Below are 18833 nucleotides of genomic sequence, written 5' to 3'. Positions count from 1 at the left end.
TGGAACCTGTCCAACAATGACACTGTGGAATAGATTCAACCTTTGCGTCATTTGACCAGATACAATGTACTGTTGCACTGAGCACAAGGGCCATTTTTCAAATAGTCAACCGTTTTCCCATCGGATAGTAGGTATTAGTCACCAAACAATCCTCATTGGTTCATTTCTGCAATTGAAGCCAATGTGTGCTGACATGTTGCATTGGATAAGACAAAATCATTTTTCCATTCTCTCTCTCTCTCTCTCTCTCTCTCTCTCTCTCTCTCTCTCTCTCTCTCTCTCTGGTGTTTCTCCACATTATGCACTGATGTAACAATGCTTTGATGAACAATTTCTCAAATATTGTATTTATTTGATACTGATAACTGGCGGATTTCCCTGCTAGAAGCTCTAATGTAGATGTTCTTGGTTTTACAAAGCGAAGTGTGGGCAAATTGTTCATCCTAACAGATTGATCACTACTATTGACGAACGAGGTCCAAAAAATACGACAATAGTGATTATCTTCAAGTGTGTATGGTACACAACAGCAAATAAAAGCAAGAGGTTCTTTAAATGTGTTCTCACATTGTCTGCAACTCACTCATATGGGGCACACTGTACATGAATTGTTATGAAACCACAGCTTAATCGATCAGTGCAATGCACGTTTTAAAGCTTAGCGCTGGGTATCAAAATTATCTTCAATAGATGATACAATGTGTCCCAGGAGAAACAGTGAATGTTCTAGAAGGATTTTTTTATTTTTTATTTATTTTGGAGGTGGGGGGTAGGGGGGCGGGGTGGGTGGGAGGAGGAGGGTGAAAGGATATACACACATTTACTGTTATGAACTCCTTGTGAAGTACAACATATTGGGGGTCATACTGAAAGTCATGAGCAACCCTTTTTTACAACTGCAATTCCAATAAAAGAGGCTTCATTATCATAACCTATGAACTTTATGCTATGTGTTGGCACATTCTGGCATCATAACTTGTATTGCGAGATCACAGGCTGCAATTTCAAAGCGAACAACATTGATGATTTGTTTTAACAGTATGCTATCACCGAATTCCTTGAAACGTGTTCCTCGAAGGAAAACTTGTTGGTGAAACTCATCACAGACTTCCATTTGCATAAGGAGATGTATGCAGAGGTGCTGACAATATCAGAAGGTGTAAACTCGAGTATCCTTTGCGCTGCCTCCACAGTACGCAGTGAGGAAAGAGTGAGTTCACTGGAAAAGACAGGTGTGTTACTGTGAATCAACTTGCAGTATGACAGTGTAATGCAGGAAGCGATTCAAAACTTGAGTAATAAAAAAATTAGTAATTTATGTTTAAAGACCACAAAATTCAAATAACAATCACATCTAAAGCCTTCTTCAGAGACTTTGAAATGAAAGCTGCTTCCCTATTCACGAGCCTGAAACGAAAAGTCAGAGTTTTGAATTTGGATTTGCCACTGAGAAACCTATGAGCCACAGTTTTCTGGGATGCGGAGGGCCGTATCTGATCAATTTTCTTTGAAGCTCTGCCATGCATTGCACAATATATGCCCTGAGGGGTAGATAATCCTCCACTACGATAACAGCCACCCTGATATGAACAGGGAGATTGAGAGCCAATACAGCTGACATTATGGCACTTCTCACTGGAGGTGTATGTGGTGAGGTTTCTGGCTGACATTACAGGTTGGGTTCCACATCTTATGTCTTACAGAATACTTGCACACTAATACTTCTGCTGAATCCTTAAGTTCATGGCACAGTTCTCCTGCGAGGATACTTCTTTTGTTGGACACATGCGGAATGCAAAATTAGTATGCAGCATTTTTACATTTTAGAAGTAGAAGAGCTGCAAAGGAGGTGGCATGGCAAAGTGCACGAATGAAATTTATTACGCTCCACAAGTACTTAGAGACAAAGATTTATTCTAAATAGTAATTGCTCATTGCTTCTGGTCTTTAGGGAAGAAAGCACTGTGATGGGGCACCCGACAGAAGTCTCTGTATAGGAGTGCTCAGCAGAAAAAATACAAAGCTGCTAGTTATTTTGGAGCTAGTTTCATGAGCCCTAGGGAAGCTGCTATACTATTCTGGAGTTCTATCACAACGTATTACACCGACAGCATTGTCAGTGAAGAATTTCAGCAGCTGATGTAATACCAGCCCTCAGTCCACACTGCTTCAAAACTTGTCTTAACACACAAGTCTTTGACGAGCTACCACTTACTGTTTGCCTCTTTCTGACTATAGTACTTAAATGGGTGATAGCTGCTGGATTGCAAAAAATAATTTTCTGCTAAAAGTGCTCAATATTTGGTGAGGTTTTACGAGACGTGAATCAATATAAGACCCGTATGGGAGAATCTAGATTGTAGTTAGCAGTACCTTATTTTGTCCAGGGCTCCCAAGATACACAAAATTTATGCCAACTGGACACATGTCAGGGATTATTTGCATTGGTTTGGGTCTGTCTGCTTTGGTGCCAGGCACAAGGGTAACTGATGAAGTGCTTTCTTCTTATGTACCATTTTAGGAAGCTACTGATCTTCTAAGTAAATAGTGTTGATTTTTAAAACTACTTTGATTGGTCCATCAGTAAAAATCCTTTAGTAACAAAAGCACCTACTTCCCTTATTTCACATGTGTAATGGAGATAGCGGCAAACAATAACAGATAGGTGTTGCAGAGCTCTAACCCTCAAGTCAGTGGTGTGATATGTAATTTCAAAGTAAGTGTGTTTAAGAAGAAGGTGGGGATAGGCGTTTTATTCAGTATACCTCACAGGAAGGGCACAGTCCCAACACTACACTCTCTGATTACCATTTTAAAAGTAAAGTTGTTGGTATGCTCATCCAGGAGACCTGAAGGGGTAGGTTCGGATGCTGTCTTGGATAGAGCTCTTGTTGTGGACAATGGCCTCCTCCTTTGAGAATATGTGGTAGTGTCGCATGTGTAACAGTAGGTGACCATATAGTGTGAAGCCCAATGCCGACACACACAGACTACTCCCCTTCAACAGCAACGTGGAGGCAACGAAGCATAAAATAGCCACCTGACGAACAGATCACCATCGACAGTGTCACATGCCCTCACTTGATGAGAGACAGTGTGGAGCGGTTTGGAATTTAATCTGTGACCACAGTGCAAAGACCGGCGAGCAGGAACTGTACACCACCACCTTTACTCCCTTCGTCAGCTAAATCCTGACAATGAATATATCACCCACTGCGAGGACTCAAACTGGCTAACCTCAGAGTCAAGTACCACTCAGGCACTCATTAACAAACTCAGTTAAGGAGGCAGGTACCATCTTATAGAACAGCAGTGGAAGGACTGCTAAAATTAATCACTGTCTACTGGCATGCAAAACAACTTTACCACAAGGGAATTTTCTGGACAGTGCAAAAATTGTATGTGAAAAAATGGAGACTGCTAGAAAAGTCTGTAGATTAAAATTTATGTACATATTTTGTTTTAAAGAATTAAAATCAATATTCATAACAATGGGTTGCTCGTGACTTTCAGTTATTATTATAGAATTATTCAAAATTACTGCCAATGCAAAGAAGTGCACACATGGCAACACAAAGAATCCAAATAAATGTCTCTCTCATTTGTGCCATGTGGTAAGCGAAATACTGTTTGTGCCACTCTACAAGTTAAGTGTTGAAGTTGCCACTGGGAGAACATCCCAATTGAAGACTTGAAATAAAAAAGGGCTCCAAATGCCATAATAAAGAAATTTGAAGTTTTGTGTAAAATGGGATCTATATGCCATGATGAAAATGTACCAAAAGCAATCAACAGATGGCATGAAGTTTAACAGCCACTGTTGTTAAAATGCGAATGGCATTATGTTCCACGCTCTTACTCCTCCCTGTTAGATAAAATAGAAGAGGTTTGTAATGTTTTCAGTGGAAAGATATGATGAATTAAAAGCAAGGTACTGTGGCTGCAATGAGGAAAAAGCTGAAAAATGGAGGGAATAATAAATGTATTCCTTTAAAAGCTCATCCGGCGGAGGTGGTTAAGTCTCATTACTGTTCGCTAACCTGCACTGTACCTGGACAAAACTTTTATTCTTGTTCTTGCAACAGTAAGGTCTAACTAAATTATAAATTATGTTGATTGAGGGGGAGTAGGAAAAAAAAAACAAAGGTTGTGAGGTGTATTTCACAGGGTTCTCCTCTTTGAGCATGCATGTATAAATGCGAGAACCTCAGCTGTGAACTAGTCTGTTTGAAGATTTTTATGCCCTGGAAGATACTGAAAGGCAGGGGAGTTACTTGAAGGGGTTGATGCAAGTATCATGTTAAGAGAAGACATGATGGTACCTACGATGGCACTTCACAGAGTGGGAAACAGCAACTGTTCATTAAACTGTTCCACATTCGCAAACTCACTTAGTCCAAGTAGGCAGAGGAACATTAGCTAAAACATTTTTGCTAACTAAGAAGAAAATCTGGGTACTAACTGAAAAGAAGAATAAAAGCCTTACCACTTAGAAGAGGCAATAAGACAACACAGAAAATTCTGTGTCGAAACAGAATATCAACTGTTACAGAATATACAATCTTTTCCACGAGAGCAAAACCATTACAGCAGATGCAAAACTGAAAAGGAATATCTATGCCCTGATCTCACTGTACATCAAATGTTGAGTGCCTTCAAGAACATCAACCATGATTCACACAACATTTTTGTTAAGATACTTTTAGGAAACATTTCCCTAAGCTCCTTTTTCATCATCCTTGTTCAGACACATGTGGCAAGTGTCACCAGTTACATGCACGGATTCTCATTAATCATCATGAGGAAAAGAACTGACAGCTTATCTAGAGTTACATCAACACACGGCCAAAAATGCTATGACTACGATGAAACAGAACAAGTCTGAGAAACCTAGTAGTGTAATTTGTACAACATCCAATGATTTGCAACAAGAGCTGTTCGTTCCATCTTTGACACATAGTCAAATGTTTTACCTCATGCACAACTTTGGTGTGCAAATTCCTGATAATGATGATGTATACATGACTCTGTGGCACAAGGGTTTGACAGAGTGTGGTGCTAATGAAATTGCTGCATGTTCTCTCTCTCTGGATGTACCTAGTTATAATCAGTGTTTGTGAAGAAATAAACCATAAGTTCAAGGATCATGTCACTTCTTAGTGGAAAAGAAAAATAGGTACTAAATGTATTGTTCCATAAGATGTAAAGTACACAACACCGTAATAAAGACAAAGCCATTTATGGTCAGTAACATGAATGCATCTGACTTAATAAAGTTCAAGAAAGCAGCAGACTGTAGTATAAACACAACAAAACTAAACATTTCCAAAGTACAGTAGTTATGGCTGGACAAACATAGGCCTCATGTAGTTGAATCCAAATGTAAACGAGTGCACAAGATGAAAATTCAACTATTTGCTTTGGATATTACAAGCCACGTCTCTGAAGAAAAATGAAAAATTTGGCTAAAATATCCACAGACAGTTTTACAAAAGTATTGCAGAATGAACTTTTAGTGTATGAACAAAGGACATTTTTGTTTCAGTTGTTTGTCCTCTTTACTAGCCTTCTGCTGAGTATTGAACTAGTGCACTCAGAGCTCCCCATAACATTTCCACATTCAGTCAGTTTTTTTATACAATTACATCATAATGTTTGTAATTTCTTTTTGAAACTAGATCCATACTATGCCTAACTTTCATATAACACACATTAATACTGCAATCAAATGAACATTAGTCAGCATACTCAAAATTCATTTTCCTCAAATTCACGATTTCAGCCCTTAGAGGCTTTTTTTATTTCAAGTCTTCAATTGCACCTACAGGTATAAATAAATAAAAATATCTCTGTAACCATTCTGAATAGAACATATGTCTATATGAACTTTTTAGCTTCAAATTCCTATTCTGTCATCTTCCAAATAGTTGGTCATTTCTACAAGAACATCCTCTGTAAATGGAAACACCCACAGTATGATTGTGGCAAACTATGCATCTACTGTTGGAGACACTGTATTTTTTCCAAAATATCTATCAAAGCTTTGTTACTTTATGTAAAATGTCCTGAGTGGGCCAAACTAAACCAATCCTGATACAGGAGATGATGTTCAATGTAGCTACACTTTTTGTCATCCACTCAGGGAACTAAGAACAAAGCTCAAGTTGTACAAGTGATTTCCATCTTTGCTCATATATTCATTACTTTGGTTAGACTTATCTTGTACATGTGGACACAGGAAAAGTCTCTACTGTTGCCTCTGGCGATGCCAAAGAACTAATATAGTCCATTAATTCTCACTTTTTCACATACTGTATGACTGGATTCCCGTCTGAGATCATATTTTTCAGGAGGTAACATAATGCTGACAGCATAATGAAGCAGAAGTGCTGCACAGCCCACAGAGGACAGAGTGACACCAAAGCAATGCTACATGTTTATTTATGTGCCCACAGGCTGGGTCTCCACTGTAGTTTACATCGGTGACCTGCACCCTGTTAAGTAACCTAGTATTGTAACCTTTCAGTACCCACAGCCATTCATTACATGCTCACAGAATATAAACAATCAAACATGAACAAGCTGATGCCAGAGGGACAGCACGGGAGCTCTGAACAGGGACTGTGTGAGCCCCGGAGCGTGACCTCCTGGGAGACTGGAAGATCGCCGGAAGAGGTGTGAGCTACTTCATAGCTCTATTTGCTGAGCTGCATCTGAAGTTTGGCATCAATGAGTATCTCATCCCCTGACCTGGAAAAAAGTCAAAGAATTGCATACTGTCATATTTCTAGTTTCTCCATTGTTTTGAGTGTTGCTGTTCTGCAACTGTGTAATGAACTGATGGATATTTACTCCTGTGGCTAAAAAATAAATAAATAAATAAAAGTTAAAAAATCTTTATTTTACTCTGTGACCAATATTAGATTTTATATTGAAGCCATTTTGTAGTGAGATCTGAAGCTGGCATTATAAATGCCAGCAATGGTTGAACATAATTATACAACGAATATTTAATTAATTCCCATTACAGGAATCCAGGAGCAGCGCACGCTACTACAAAACATCAGTTTTCCAGATGTATGCCACTCCAAACTTATAGCTTCGCTTAAAGGCAATAGACGTTTTATGGCTGCATTTAGTTGTTAGTGAACATGACCTTATATTGTATGCAGTCCATGTTGCAACCATGAAATTCCAGCAGTCTTTACAGTTTCCTGTGTTCTAACTTTCTCTCTCACACACTAGACGATGTAAAATTATGCTTGCAGTGGTTGGTACAACCAGACCAACAACTTTAAAATTTAATTAAATCTGAACAACAGCTACCTTTATCTTCTCACTGATAAAGCCTGTAATTTAAAATTTATAAGATTTCAAAATACACTGTTTCTATAACCAAGGAATGACCATTTTTTTCTACAATGTTATTGGGCACGTCACTTTTAAATCTATCTGACTGTTTCACCCAAGCACAAGGTAAGCTGTATTTTTCTGCACTTATTCTGCACATGCATAAACTTAGTTTTTTCGTGTAGAAACTTTTATACTATTGTTACACAAATAATTATTCACTTACAATGTCGCTTTCAGATTCCACTAGAAAATGGCTTAAGCAGTAATGCCGAAACTGGTCATGGAGTACAGTAAAGAACTTTTAATCAACTACGATATTTTTACTCACGCATGTGTCCCTATAAATAATTGGGATGCGAACACAATTACAGAGGAATATCACTACTAGAAGTCAGCTACAAGATCCTGGTGTATCTCCTCCTGAAGAGAAGAACAGATAGAAAAGTACTCTTGCAAACCATCAAGTGAGCTTTAGGAAGGGAAGAGAAGGTTATAGAATAGATTTTTATCCTCAAAGAATAGCTGGAACGCAGCTCTGTAAGATCCTAACAGATGATATTAGCCTTTGTGTACTCCACAGAAGGCATATAATTTCACTTGCAGACAGACTCTTGGAAAAACCAAGAAGAATGGAGGACTAGACTGCATTACATGAGTACTGTTAACAGAAATTGTCGGAAGAATGTGAAATCACGACTAGTGTCAAACAGGGTAACATACTGTCACCAGCTTCACTCAAAATAGCACTGGATGAACATATGGAATAATCAAAGTGCATTCACAATGCATCTTAAACAACAAACATACATCCAAGAACATTAATGATAAGCTCCAAATCCTTCACCATGCAAAGAAATGGAAGAAAATGAATATGTTAGAAGACAGAAAGTTTTTTTGTTATTTTAAAATCAGCTCGGTACTCTTATCAATGAAAAAAGTATCTCAATAACTTTACTCTAAGTCTGCTTATAGCTAATCAAAATCAAATCAGCAATTACATTTGTATTTTTCACACTGACAAGTAGGAGCATTTAATTTGCTATATTACAAGTGAAATTTTTATTACTTTTTTTCTGAGAATACATGCATACATCTGAAGCACAATGTGTGAACACACTACAATTTTCACACGTTTGGTCCTAAAGACATCAGACAGGTATAAAATCCAAATAGTTCAAGCATATGCAGCTACTTGCAGTCATTCTGATGAAGAGACAGAGTCCTTCTATGGATGCCCAATAGAAACCCGTGAAAAAGCAAGGCATTGTTTACATAAATTCATAATTGGTGACAAATGCCAAAGTTGGAACACACAAGGAACGTGATTCAGTTATTGGCAAATATGGAATAAATGACAGAAATGACAGGTGAGAAAGAGGTCAATTTGCAGAATGAGTGAGAAAGAAAATATATGTCAAAAATCTCAAAGAATGGAAAAAGGAATTTCAAGAAAGAATTATGGGAAAATTAAAAGAAAGGGAAGAAGAAGCGGTAACAAAGGTACTAATCATAACAGCTGAAACAGTGGGAGGTTTATGTAGATCTCAAAATCAACCAAATAAAATGATACGGTTGATGGACAAGAAATGAAAAATGAAAGGAGAAGCTACGATAAGGCAGAATACACAAAACTGTGGAAGACTCTGAGAAACAGCATGAAGAAATACACAATTATGAAAAAGATATGCTGAAAAAGCCAGTTATGAAAATAAATCTAGTTTAAAGACAGTCAAGCAAAAGCTTACCATTTGAAAGAGACAACTAATAGCTATAGACACAAATCAAGGCTGAATTAGAGAAAATGCAGAAGTACTCAACTATATCGGAAATTTTTATAGTAACCTGTACAGCCAAGTCAGTGATGATACCTTAATCTTAGAACAACTGGGTGCATCTGCAAAATCCCAGAAATACTCCCCTCAGAAGTAAAACATGCTACAGGCAAGATGAAAAAAGGAACTGCCTCAGGTAGTGATGAGCTGTCAGCTGAAGTTTTAAAGCTGATGAATGAACAATCTATGAAGAATTTAGTTAAAATATTTTCAGGCTATTCACACACTGGAACACTGCCAAGAAATTAGAATAAACCCAAAATAATCATAATACTTAGGAAAGCACGCCGTACAACATTTTCATGAGAATTTTGAATACCAGAATTGATACTACGCTTGACACGACTCAGTCCACTGAACAAGATGGGTTTAGCACGAGATTTAGTTACACTGTGATGTCTCAGCTTTATTGCAAAGTGTGGTTACCTCAACATTAGGATTTTAACTGTGGCAAAGCAGACACAGTACATTGTACCTAATCTGAAATGGTATGAGGATGGCTGTAAGACACCAAAATTGTTGACCGACTGAACTGAATCAAAGCTGTGATGGAAATAAATAAATACATAAATAATTAGCAACAAATCTTACAAAGGGATGTTAGAAACTGCTTTGCCCTGTTTGATTTTCTTCGCACTTACAGGATTGAGGGTCAATGTCTGGACATCAGTTTCCTAAAGCAATACAATGAAGTTCTCAGAAAACGTTGAAAATATAACCTCTAAAGACGATTTCAGTGTGCTGTTAAGTAGAAAACATTTCTAGCTTATAAATCTATTCATTGGTAGCTCAGTGCATAATATCATAGATTTGTAATTTCAAGTTCCCTGTTCAAATCTCACTAGTAGCAAACACTTTTATTTAAATTTTATATTAATTAACAAATAGAAATCTTGATCAACAAGTACTGAATTATAATTTCTTAATATTAATATAACATATTTACTATATTTTTATTTTTAATTACTGGTTGTATGAAAATAAATTAAAATTTGATGTGGACATGCAAAATGCCTTTTGAACAATGGCAACTCCAGATAGGAATATCAACAATGTATGCAAAGAGAGTGCTGTGTACTGTAAAGATAACATGTTAAGTTGCAGATAAGCACAATTAAAAGACACTTACACATAAGCTTTCAGCCACAGCCTTTGTCGGAAAAAGAGAAATGTGCACCATTCATTCACACAAACAAGAGCACCTCACACACATATGACTGTGAGCTCCAGCAACTCAGGCCACAATGATAATGGCAGTCTGTGTGCGTGAGGTGTGCTTGCTTGTGTGAATGAATGGTGTGTGTGTGTCCGTCCCTCTTTTCCAATGTAGGCTGTGGCTGAAAGATTATGTGTAAGTGTCTTTTAATTGTGCCTGTCTGCAGCTTATCATGTTATTTTTACAGTAAGTAGCAATTTACCTTTTCCTACAGTGTTGATATTTTATTTTCTGGTTACGTGACATTTAACAACCATTAAGTAGTAGGAGAAAAAAGTGGCACACTTTAATACCTGACACACACACACACACACACACACACACACACACACACACACACACCTGATATTTATTTGAATCTCTAGAAATTAAAAGTATTTTATTTTCTATTTGATGTTTTGCATTTATATGGCAACATTACATGTATTGTGAATGCTTGCATTCCCACGTAAACAGTAAAAATTCAAAGATTTCATTTTTGCTAAAAATTATAATTCTATATCCATGACTTAACATTTTTGTTTGTTAGTAAATACGGACTTTAACATAAAAGTGAAAAAGTATGCTACTGTGAGATTCGAACTAACAATTTTATGATTACAATCATATTATGCTATGCATCCATGTACTGGCAAACACATTAATAATCCAAAAATGTCTTTTGATTGTGCCTATTTGCAACTTAACATGTGTTCTTTAAGGTAAGTAGCAATGTGTCTTTTCCTACATTGTCGATATTCCTACCTGGAGTTTCCATTAAATATAAATGTAGGCTTCCACAGCCATTGTCACATTAAATAAAAAATTTCCGGGATTTGTGACCACAATGTGAATATATATAAAACTACCAACGTTTCGGTCCCTGTTGCAAGCGAGCTCCTTCAGGGTGTTTTTGTTTACTGCTGAATGCGAAAACTTTCTTTCTTATATACTGCAGACATGGCTGTTACCTAATTCTGATAGGTTGTTACGGATGAGGGAAAGGAATGTTAGAAGTCTTTATTGGTGTTTTTATTATTTCTTTTCATTGGTGGAAACCCAACTGTTTGATTGGTGATTGCATTACTGCTCATGATTGGTGGAAATCGGCAAATGGAAAACCAGGCGGCAGCTGTGATGTGGCGTTGTTTTCCTTCTTCCTAGCACTGGCCGAGGCGCGCCAGTACTCTATGTACCAGTGGCTGCTGCAGTCGCCCACGTGCCTGTATGTGTTGCTTCACATGAGCTATTGTCACTTAGTGCTGTTATTGCTGGCCGCCACACTGTCAGAAGTCGGTACCCATCCTCTCCGTTTAAAGGCTTCTAACACCCCTCCCCTTCATCCTGAACAACCTATCAGAATTAGATAACAGCCATGTCTGCAGGTATATAAGAAACAGTTTTCTCATTCCGTAGTAAACAAAAACACTCTGAAGTAGGTCGCTAGTAACAGGGACAGAAACGTCGGTAGTTTTATATATATTGAGAATGCGGTCACAAACCCAGAAAAATTTTATTGAATGGAGTTCCCATTGTTCGATTTTATCTTCAAAGATGATTTTCTTGAGGTTTTTTGAGAATTACACTGTTCTGCTTTCAAAAGTTGACATCTGTTATCAAAGAGGACGGATCCACAAGGTCCCCGATTTAGCTTTTGTCAGTAGAGTTGATACACGGCCCGCACAAGCGAAATAACTCTAATGTCAGAGTTGTTCGTACAGTGAGGTCCACCCAGTGCTTACCTGATATTGTAGGAGTACAACCGCTTATTGGGGTAGATCATCTCCTCAGGGGTGCCAATGTCTTGGTCGATGTAGAAGAGCCGCATGCGGCCTGGCGTCAGCCCGCAGAAGGAGGTGAGCTTTTGCTTGAGCTCGCACACCGTCTGGGTGACCAGCATGCTGCGCACCTCGCTGCTCTCGCCGTGGGTCACTCGCACCTGTCAACAGTTGCAAAAGTTCTCTTTCAGATGCAATCCGAGAGAAGACGGTGGCCAATTCCCAGCTAAACAGAATTCTGGAATAAACTAGGGTCCTCCAAATGGTTTGACACAGTTTGCAACTATTTCCTCTCCTGTGCCAACCTCTTCAATTCAGAGCAGCCCTTACCCTTATCATAGTGTTACACAACACTATGTGATCAAAAGTATCCAGACACTCCCAAAACATAAGTTTTTCATATTAGATGCATTGTGCTGCTACCTACAGCCCGGTACTCCAAAGCAGCAACCTCAGTAATCATTAGACATTGTGAGAGAGCAGAATGAGGCACTCCGTGGAACTCGTGGACTTCAAACGTGGTCAGGTGATTGGGTGTATGTATGAGAGATTTCCACCCTACTAAACATCCCTACATCCACTGTTTCCGATGTGGTAGTGAAGTGGAAACATGAAGGGATGGGTACAGCACAAAAGCATTTAGGCCAACCTCGTCTGTTGACTGACAGAGACCGCCAACAGTTGAAGAGGTTGTAACGTGTAACAGACAGATCCTCACAAAGGAATGCCAAAGTGCATCAGTATCCACTGCAAGTACTATGACAGTTAGGCAGGAGGTGAGAAAACTTGGATTTCATGGTCAGGTGGCTGCTCATAAGCCACACATCATGCCGGTAAATGCCAAAAGATGTCTCGCTTGTGTAAGGAGCATAAACATTGGATGATTGAACAGTGGGAAAATGTTGTGTGGAGTGAGGAATCATGGTAAACAAAGTGGTGATTTTATGGCAGGGTGTGGTTATGGCGAGTGTCTGGTGAAAGTCACCTGCCAGCGTGTGTAGTGCCAATAGTAAAATTTGCAGGTGGAGGTGTTACGGTGTGGTCGTGTTCTTCATGGAGGGGGCTTGCACTCCTTGTTGTTTTGCGTAACAGTAACACAGCACAGGCCTACATTGATGTTTTAAGCATCTTCTTGCTACCCACTGTTGAGGAGAAATTCTGGGATGGCGAATGCACCTTTCAAAACAGATCTAGGACCTGTTCACATGCAGGGCCTGTGGCAGAGTGGTTACATGACAATAACATCCCTGTAATGGACCGGCCTGCAGAGTGTCTGACCTGAATCCTACAGAACACATTTAGGATGTTTTGGAACACCGACTTCGTGCCAGGCCTCACTGACTGACATCGACACCTCTCCTCAGTGCAACACTCTGTGAAGAAGAATGGGCTGTCATTCTCCAAGAAACTTTCCAGCACTTGATTGAACGTATGCCTGTGAGCAACAGTGCGGTTTCGGACTGAAGCGCCTAGAACCGCTCGGCCACAGTGGTCAGCTGATCTGTTTGGTTACGGCCCCCTATTGCGCTTAAGAAAATGCTACAAGCAGAAGGATAGAAACACATTTTACAGCTCGTGCACTGCACACAGCAATGGAACAGTTTGGAGTCTGTATTAGTACAACAACGCACCCAGTCATACAGCACCATGTGTGAGGAAATGGTTTGTGGACAGCAATATTCCTGAAATGGACAGATCTGCCTAAAGTCTAACCTGAACCCAATGGAACACCTTTGGGTTGAGTTAGACCATTGACTTCATTCCAGACCCCAGTGTCCAACATCACCACTTTCTCTAGTTTTGGCTTTTCAGGAAGAATGGGCTGCCATTCCTCCACAGACATTAAACACCTCACTGAAAGTATCCCCAGCAGAATTCAAGTTGTCATAAAATAAATAAATAAATAAAAAGTTGGACAACCCCCCCCCCCCCCCCCATATTAATGACCACTGAGAGTGGATATGTATCTGGATACTTTTGATGAGATACACTATTTATTATATGTGCGGCTGATGAGTAGGGTTGTTTCTTTTGGGGGGGGGGGGGGAGACCAGACAGCTAGGTCACTGGTCTCATCGGATTAGGAAAGGATGGGGAAGGAAGTTGGTGAAGACCTTTCAAAGGAAACATCATGGCATTTGCCTTGAATGATTGAATGATTTAGGAAAATCACAGAAAACCTAAACCAGGATGGCCGGACACAGGATTGAACCGTCATCTTCCCAAATGCAAGTCCAGTGTGCTAACCACTGTGCCACCTCGCTCAGTTTATTATATGTATTTTTATCTCTATCTTCTCCTCCAATTTTTGCCTTTTATAGCTCTCTCTGGTAACAAGAAAGTCATTCCCTGATCTACTTTTATGTTCATACTTAGCAAATCACTTAAGCACATGACAGCGTATTCCTCATTGCACAAGTTTCTCATTTCATTTACATATGAAGTGGTTAAATGCCTCTGTAAGCTGTCTAATCATATGCTCGCGATTCTTATAGGGAGCAATAGGTGGTAGGTGGTAGTATATTCCTAGATTCATCACTAAAGCTAGTTCTTGAAACTTACTAAGTGGGCTTTCGTGGGATGTTTCACACCTATCTTGAAGCCTTAACTAGTCCAGCTCTTTCAGCATCTCCAAGATGCTCTCCTAAGGGTCAATAACACTGACAACAGAAAACAGTGTCTCACATTGTGTGGGAATCACAGTAATACAATGTGAGTATAAGGGAGAGCAGACACCAGGGCAAATAGAGATTTGGGCTCCTCCTGGAAGTGTACTCAGATAGCCGAAGTGGTTAAGGTGACTGCTCGCGATAATCAGGAAATCTGGCTTCTAGTCCCATTCCAGGCACAAATTTTCTACAGCTTCATTTTTAAACCTGGTACCATTTGTGCTGCCCTTTTCTGCATATGTTCAATATGCTATTAGTGCAATTTGGTATGGGGCCCCACACATAATAAATATTCTAAGATGGGTCACATGAGTGCTTTGTAAGCAATCTTCTTTGTAGACTGCGTGCATTCCTGTAGTATGTTACTGTGGGGATAGACACACTAGTCTATCAATGGACTGACGTCTGCCCCCTGCCTTAACTACGACTGAACCTATGAGTGTTCCATTTCATATCCTTGCAACTTGTTACACCCAGATATTTATGTGAACTGATGAATTCTAACTGTGACTTATTTACATTATAAGATAATACTATTTTCTAGTTTTCTGAAGTGCCAAATTTATATTCCAGTCCCGTTCCAACACAATTTCAGAGTTTAATAGACAGATGTTTTTCCATGATATCTTTTCACCCTGAATCTAAATCCCATTCCTCAAACTGTCTTTTCTTGATTCTTTAATTTGCAGATTGAATAGCAGATGAAAAAGACTGCATCCGTACCTTAGCCCTTATTATTTCCAGGCACTTCTTCCTGTGTCTTACATTAGTATTGTTCTCTGTTCATTCTTGTACTGTAGTACTTTACCTGTCTTTCCTACACTGTTTTCTAAGGATCTCAACACTTTTTGAAGGTCAGCAAATCTTATGAAAGAACCTTGTTTGTTCTTCCAGCCATGCTTCCCCTCTTAAGAGTATTGCTGGATTGACTCTCTGGTGCTTTTACCATAAATGCACGATGCGCCTGACACAATTAAATAAAAACCTTTCATAAAGTGTACCTTCTTTGCCATCTAACATATCATCAACTGAATGTTTGGCAGTCATTTATGGGGTGATGATCTTTTAGGATGTATACTCACTATATTAGTTAATCTGAGTAATTAAGTTATGTTTGCATTGAGTTATGACCTTGTGCACTTGCTTATTAATCAGCCATTTGCGGAATTATGAAAGGAGACTTGTGAATTTTAGTTACACAACCCGCAGAATATTTAGTTTATTGACCTTTGTAGTTAACACTATGCAATTCATTGCAAAGCAAGTCGATCATCAATAGTACTTAACAAAAATAAACACACACGAAGAGAAAATTACTCTCAATGTTGTCACGCACTTGACAATTGTTTAGAGTAATTAGTAAACACCAAAACAAGACTGTTGAGGAAGAAAAATCTACAAGACTTATGAAGCACAAAACAAGCTGATAGGCTTACAAATGTAACTGGTAATGGCAATACACACTTTACATAATAGTAGCTAAGGTGGTTATTTACTAGTTTATTTCAGATTTAAACATGCCACTACTTGCTCCACTGTCTACATTGAGTGAGCACTGCACTCCAACTGCCTCATCTTCTGTTCCCTACTGGCAAGCATCACATCGTGTGTAATAAATATAAAAACCGCCATAAACTCCAATTTATTTTATAGGCTATCAGTTTCGGCAATATAATGCAGTCATCAGGCCCTCTATTCTAGATAGTGGCCAAATTTTTGAGTGACAAAATGTATGTACATCATACACAGAAAATAACCAGTCTTCGCACCAGTTTACGTGTGCATGACTGTAGCAATCAGCTAGCTGTTGAAGTGTGCTAAAGTTGTGCTTACATAAAGTGGTGCGAAAGTTGGTTATTTTTCACATATGACGTACATACCATTTGTCATTCGAGAATTCAGCCACTATCTAGAACAGAGGGCCTGATGACTGTGCATTATACTGCTGAAACTGATAGCTTATAAAATAGGTTGAAATGAACTTACAGCTGATGGCTTTTTTGATATTTGGTACCTACATATCAGCTGTTGTCCTGCCATTCAACATAGCAAGAATGGATGCACATATCACATCATGTGTTTCATCTCCACCCAACCAGCAGCTCACTGACATATCCCCACATTCCCTGTGCACCTCAGTAGGAGGAAGACTGTAGAAAGGTAGTGGCCTCCATCACATGACAATCACTTTCCAAAGCTTGAACAAGTGCTACTGATATTGCTTAGGAGTTTCATTTTCTTTCTCGTTGTGGCCACGAAAATCGTCAGCACCCAGTGATATCTACCCCACAGCTCTATCAGTTGTGTCATTTTAGGTGAACCAACCTACCGACGCTAGATTATGTGTAAAATGGGTTAAAGACTGAACTGACCTATTTTTAATTGATCCCATAAAGTAATGGTGGGAGGCTGGTTGGCTGACTATGTGTAAACAACTCTGTGACCAATGTGATGCCACAGATATGTACAAGTGACTGAGGATTGGAAAATATAGCATTAATTGTTGGTGAAATCAGCATTTTTTTGTAAAAATGATTATATTTACATATTCAAAAGATTGTCACACAACTTTCCCAAAGACAAAATTGTTCGTAAAGGAAAGTGGATATTGGAAATAAAATAATAATAAAAAGAGAAAAAATACTTCTTATTAAGAGCTTGTCAAGTGGAATTTTTTTTCTTTTCTTTCTTTCTTTTTTTTTTTTCTTCAAAAAGTTCAACAGTTTTTTCCCGAAATGGTATTAGCTTATTTTTTTATTTTGGCAATATTTAAGCTTGTAAGGAGAACCAATATCTTTGACGTTGTAATGTATTGCGCTCCTTTCTTACTGCTGACATCTGGAACTTTTGAAGTTGAGCACACCTTTTATCTGCGTGAACACTGTCTTGCTGTATAATGGCAACAATGCAGTAGTGGTCAAGGGCTGTCTTGGTGGAGGCAGGAGAATCACCGTTGGGCTTCAGCATGGAGTGGTCGAGCACAGCCACATTGTATATAAGTAGTGTGATGAATTTGCTAGACAGTGTAATTAAGAATTGAAAGTGTTATGTCTCTTTATATACGAAAAGTGTTTCAGTAATTCAGTCATTTCGTGGAAATGTGTGCTGCAATAATGACGGATTCATGGAGAGGCATCCTGATATAAGAATTTAAATCAGAAGACTTCCATAACCAATGATTACCGGTTCCATTAATGTGGAAAAACAACATATACCAATGATTACTTCAGAATGATTGCAAAACAAGCTTAACTGTTGACATAAGACTAGGCGAGTTTAGACAATGTTAGGGAAGTGTTTTACGTGGTAAAGGAACAACAAAACGAAGTACTCTGACTTGTACTGTTATTAATTCAAAGTGACTTTCTTCAATATTTGAAAAGTATAAGGGACACGTATTTGTATTAGGCACACGGTCAGGTTTATTCTGGACTGAAGCGTGTTCTCTACTAAATTTGCCATACTTGAGTCTGATAACTGCAAAGATTAATCTAAAATTAACAGAAGACACTGAGGAGCTTTACAAGCCTTTAACAAATGATTCTGTTGAGAAGTAGCAGCATTTTCTTGCCTGTGAACAGGGCGATTCTCTGATTTTTTCTTGACATTATATTCCTTTTCCCACTCAATTTGGTAGGTACAAAATCTGCACAACTCTGATTTTGAATCTGCAGCATATGAACCCAGATTAGCATACTGCAGAGTGCTGAAGATACAACTGGAAAGATAATTAAGAGCAGAAGTTGAACCGAAACAAGTGCTGCTTCACTCTCGTAGGGCAGCCAGCCTGTACCCTTGTTCTACATTTCTGCTTAAGCAGAACTGACACACGATCAGATCACAGGGATTATTGATCCCTTCTGGTGAAATGAGAGTTGTGCTCTTACCCGACAGACTGAGGATAACTTCCTGGCAGATCAAAACTGTGTGCCAGACCGAGACTTGAACTTGGGACTTTTGCCTTTCGCGGGCAAGCACTCTACCATCTGAGCTACCCAAGCAGGGC

At 38.9% G+C, this 18833-nt stretch overlaps 1 protein-coding gene across 2 annotated transcripts in view; it reads right to left on the bottom strand.

Moving 5' to 3' along the window:
• Window positions 1-237: 237 nt before the first annotated feature.
• The window catches only part of LOC126291640 (tubulin-specific chaperone cofactor E-like protein), a 77666-nt gene continuing 59070 nt past the window's right edge, over window positions 238-18833 (bottom strand). For both annotated transcript variants that reach the window (XM_049985209.1, XM_049985208.1), the window contains exons 8-9: window positions 12123-12319; window positions 238-6750 (exon numbers count right to left, since the gene is read on the bottom strand). In XM_049985209.1, coding sequence (XP_049841166.1) covers window positions 6696-6750; window positions 12123-12319 — 252 coding nt within the window. In that variant the 3' untranslated portion in view covers window positions 238-6695. The remainder of the gene's footprint in view (window positions 6751-12122; window positions 12320-18833) is intronic.

Source organism: Schistocerca gregaria, chromosome 9 (genome assembly GCF_023897955.1).
Source record: "Schistocerca gregaria isolate iqSchGreg1 chromosome 9, iqSchGreg1.2, whole genome shotgun sequence".
Lineage (NCBI taxonomy): Eukaryota > Metazoa > Arthropoda > Insecta > Orthoptera > Acrididae > Schistocerca > Schistocerca gregaria.
The sequence above is the reverse complement of the archived record's forward strand: the minus strand, read 5'-3'. Positions and strand labels throughout refer to the sequence as shown.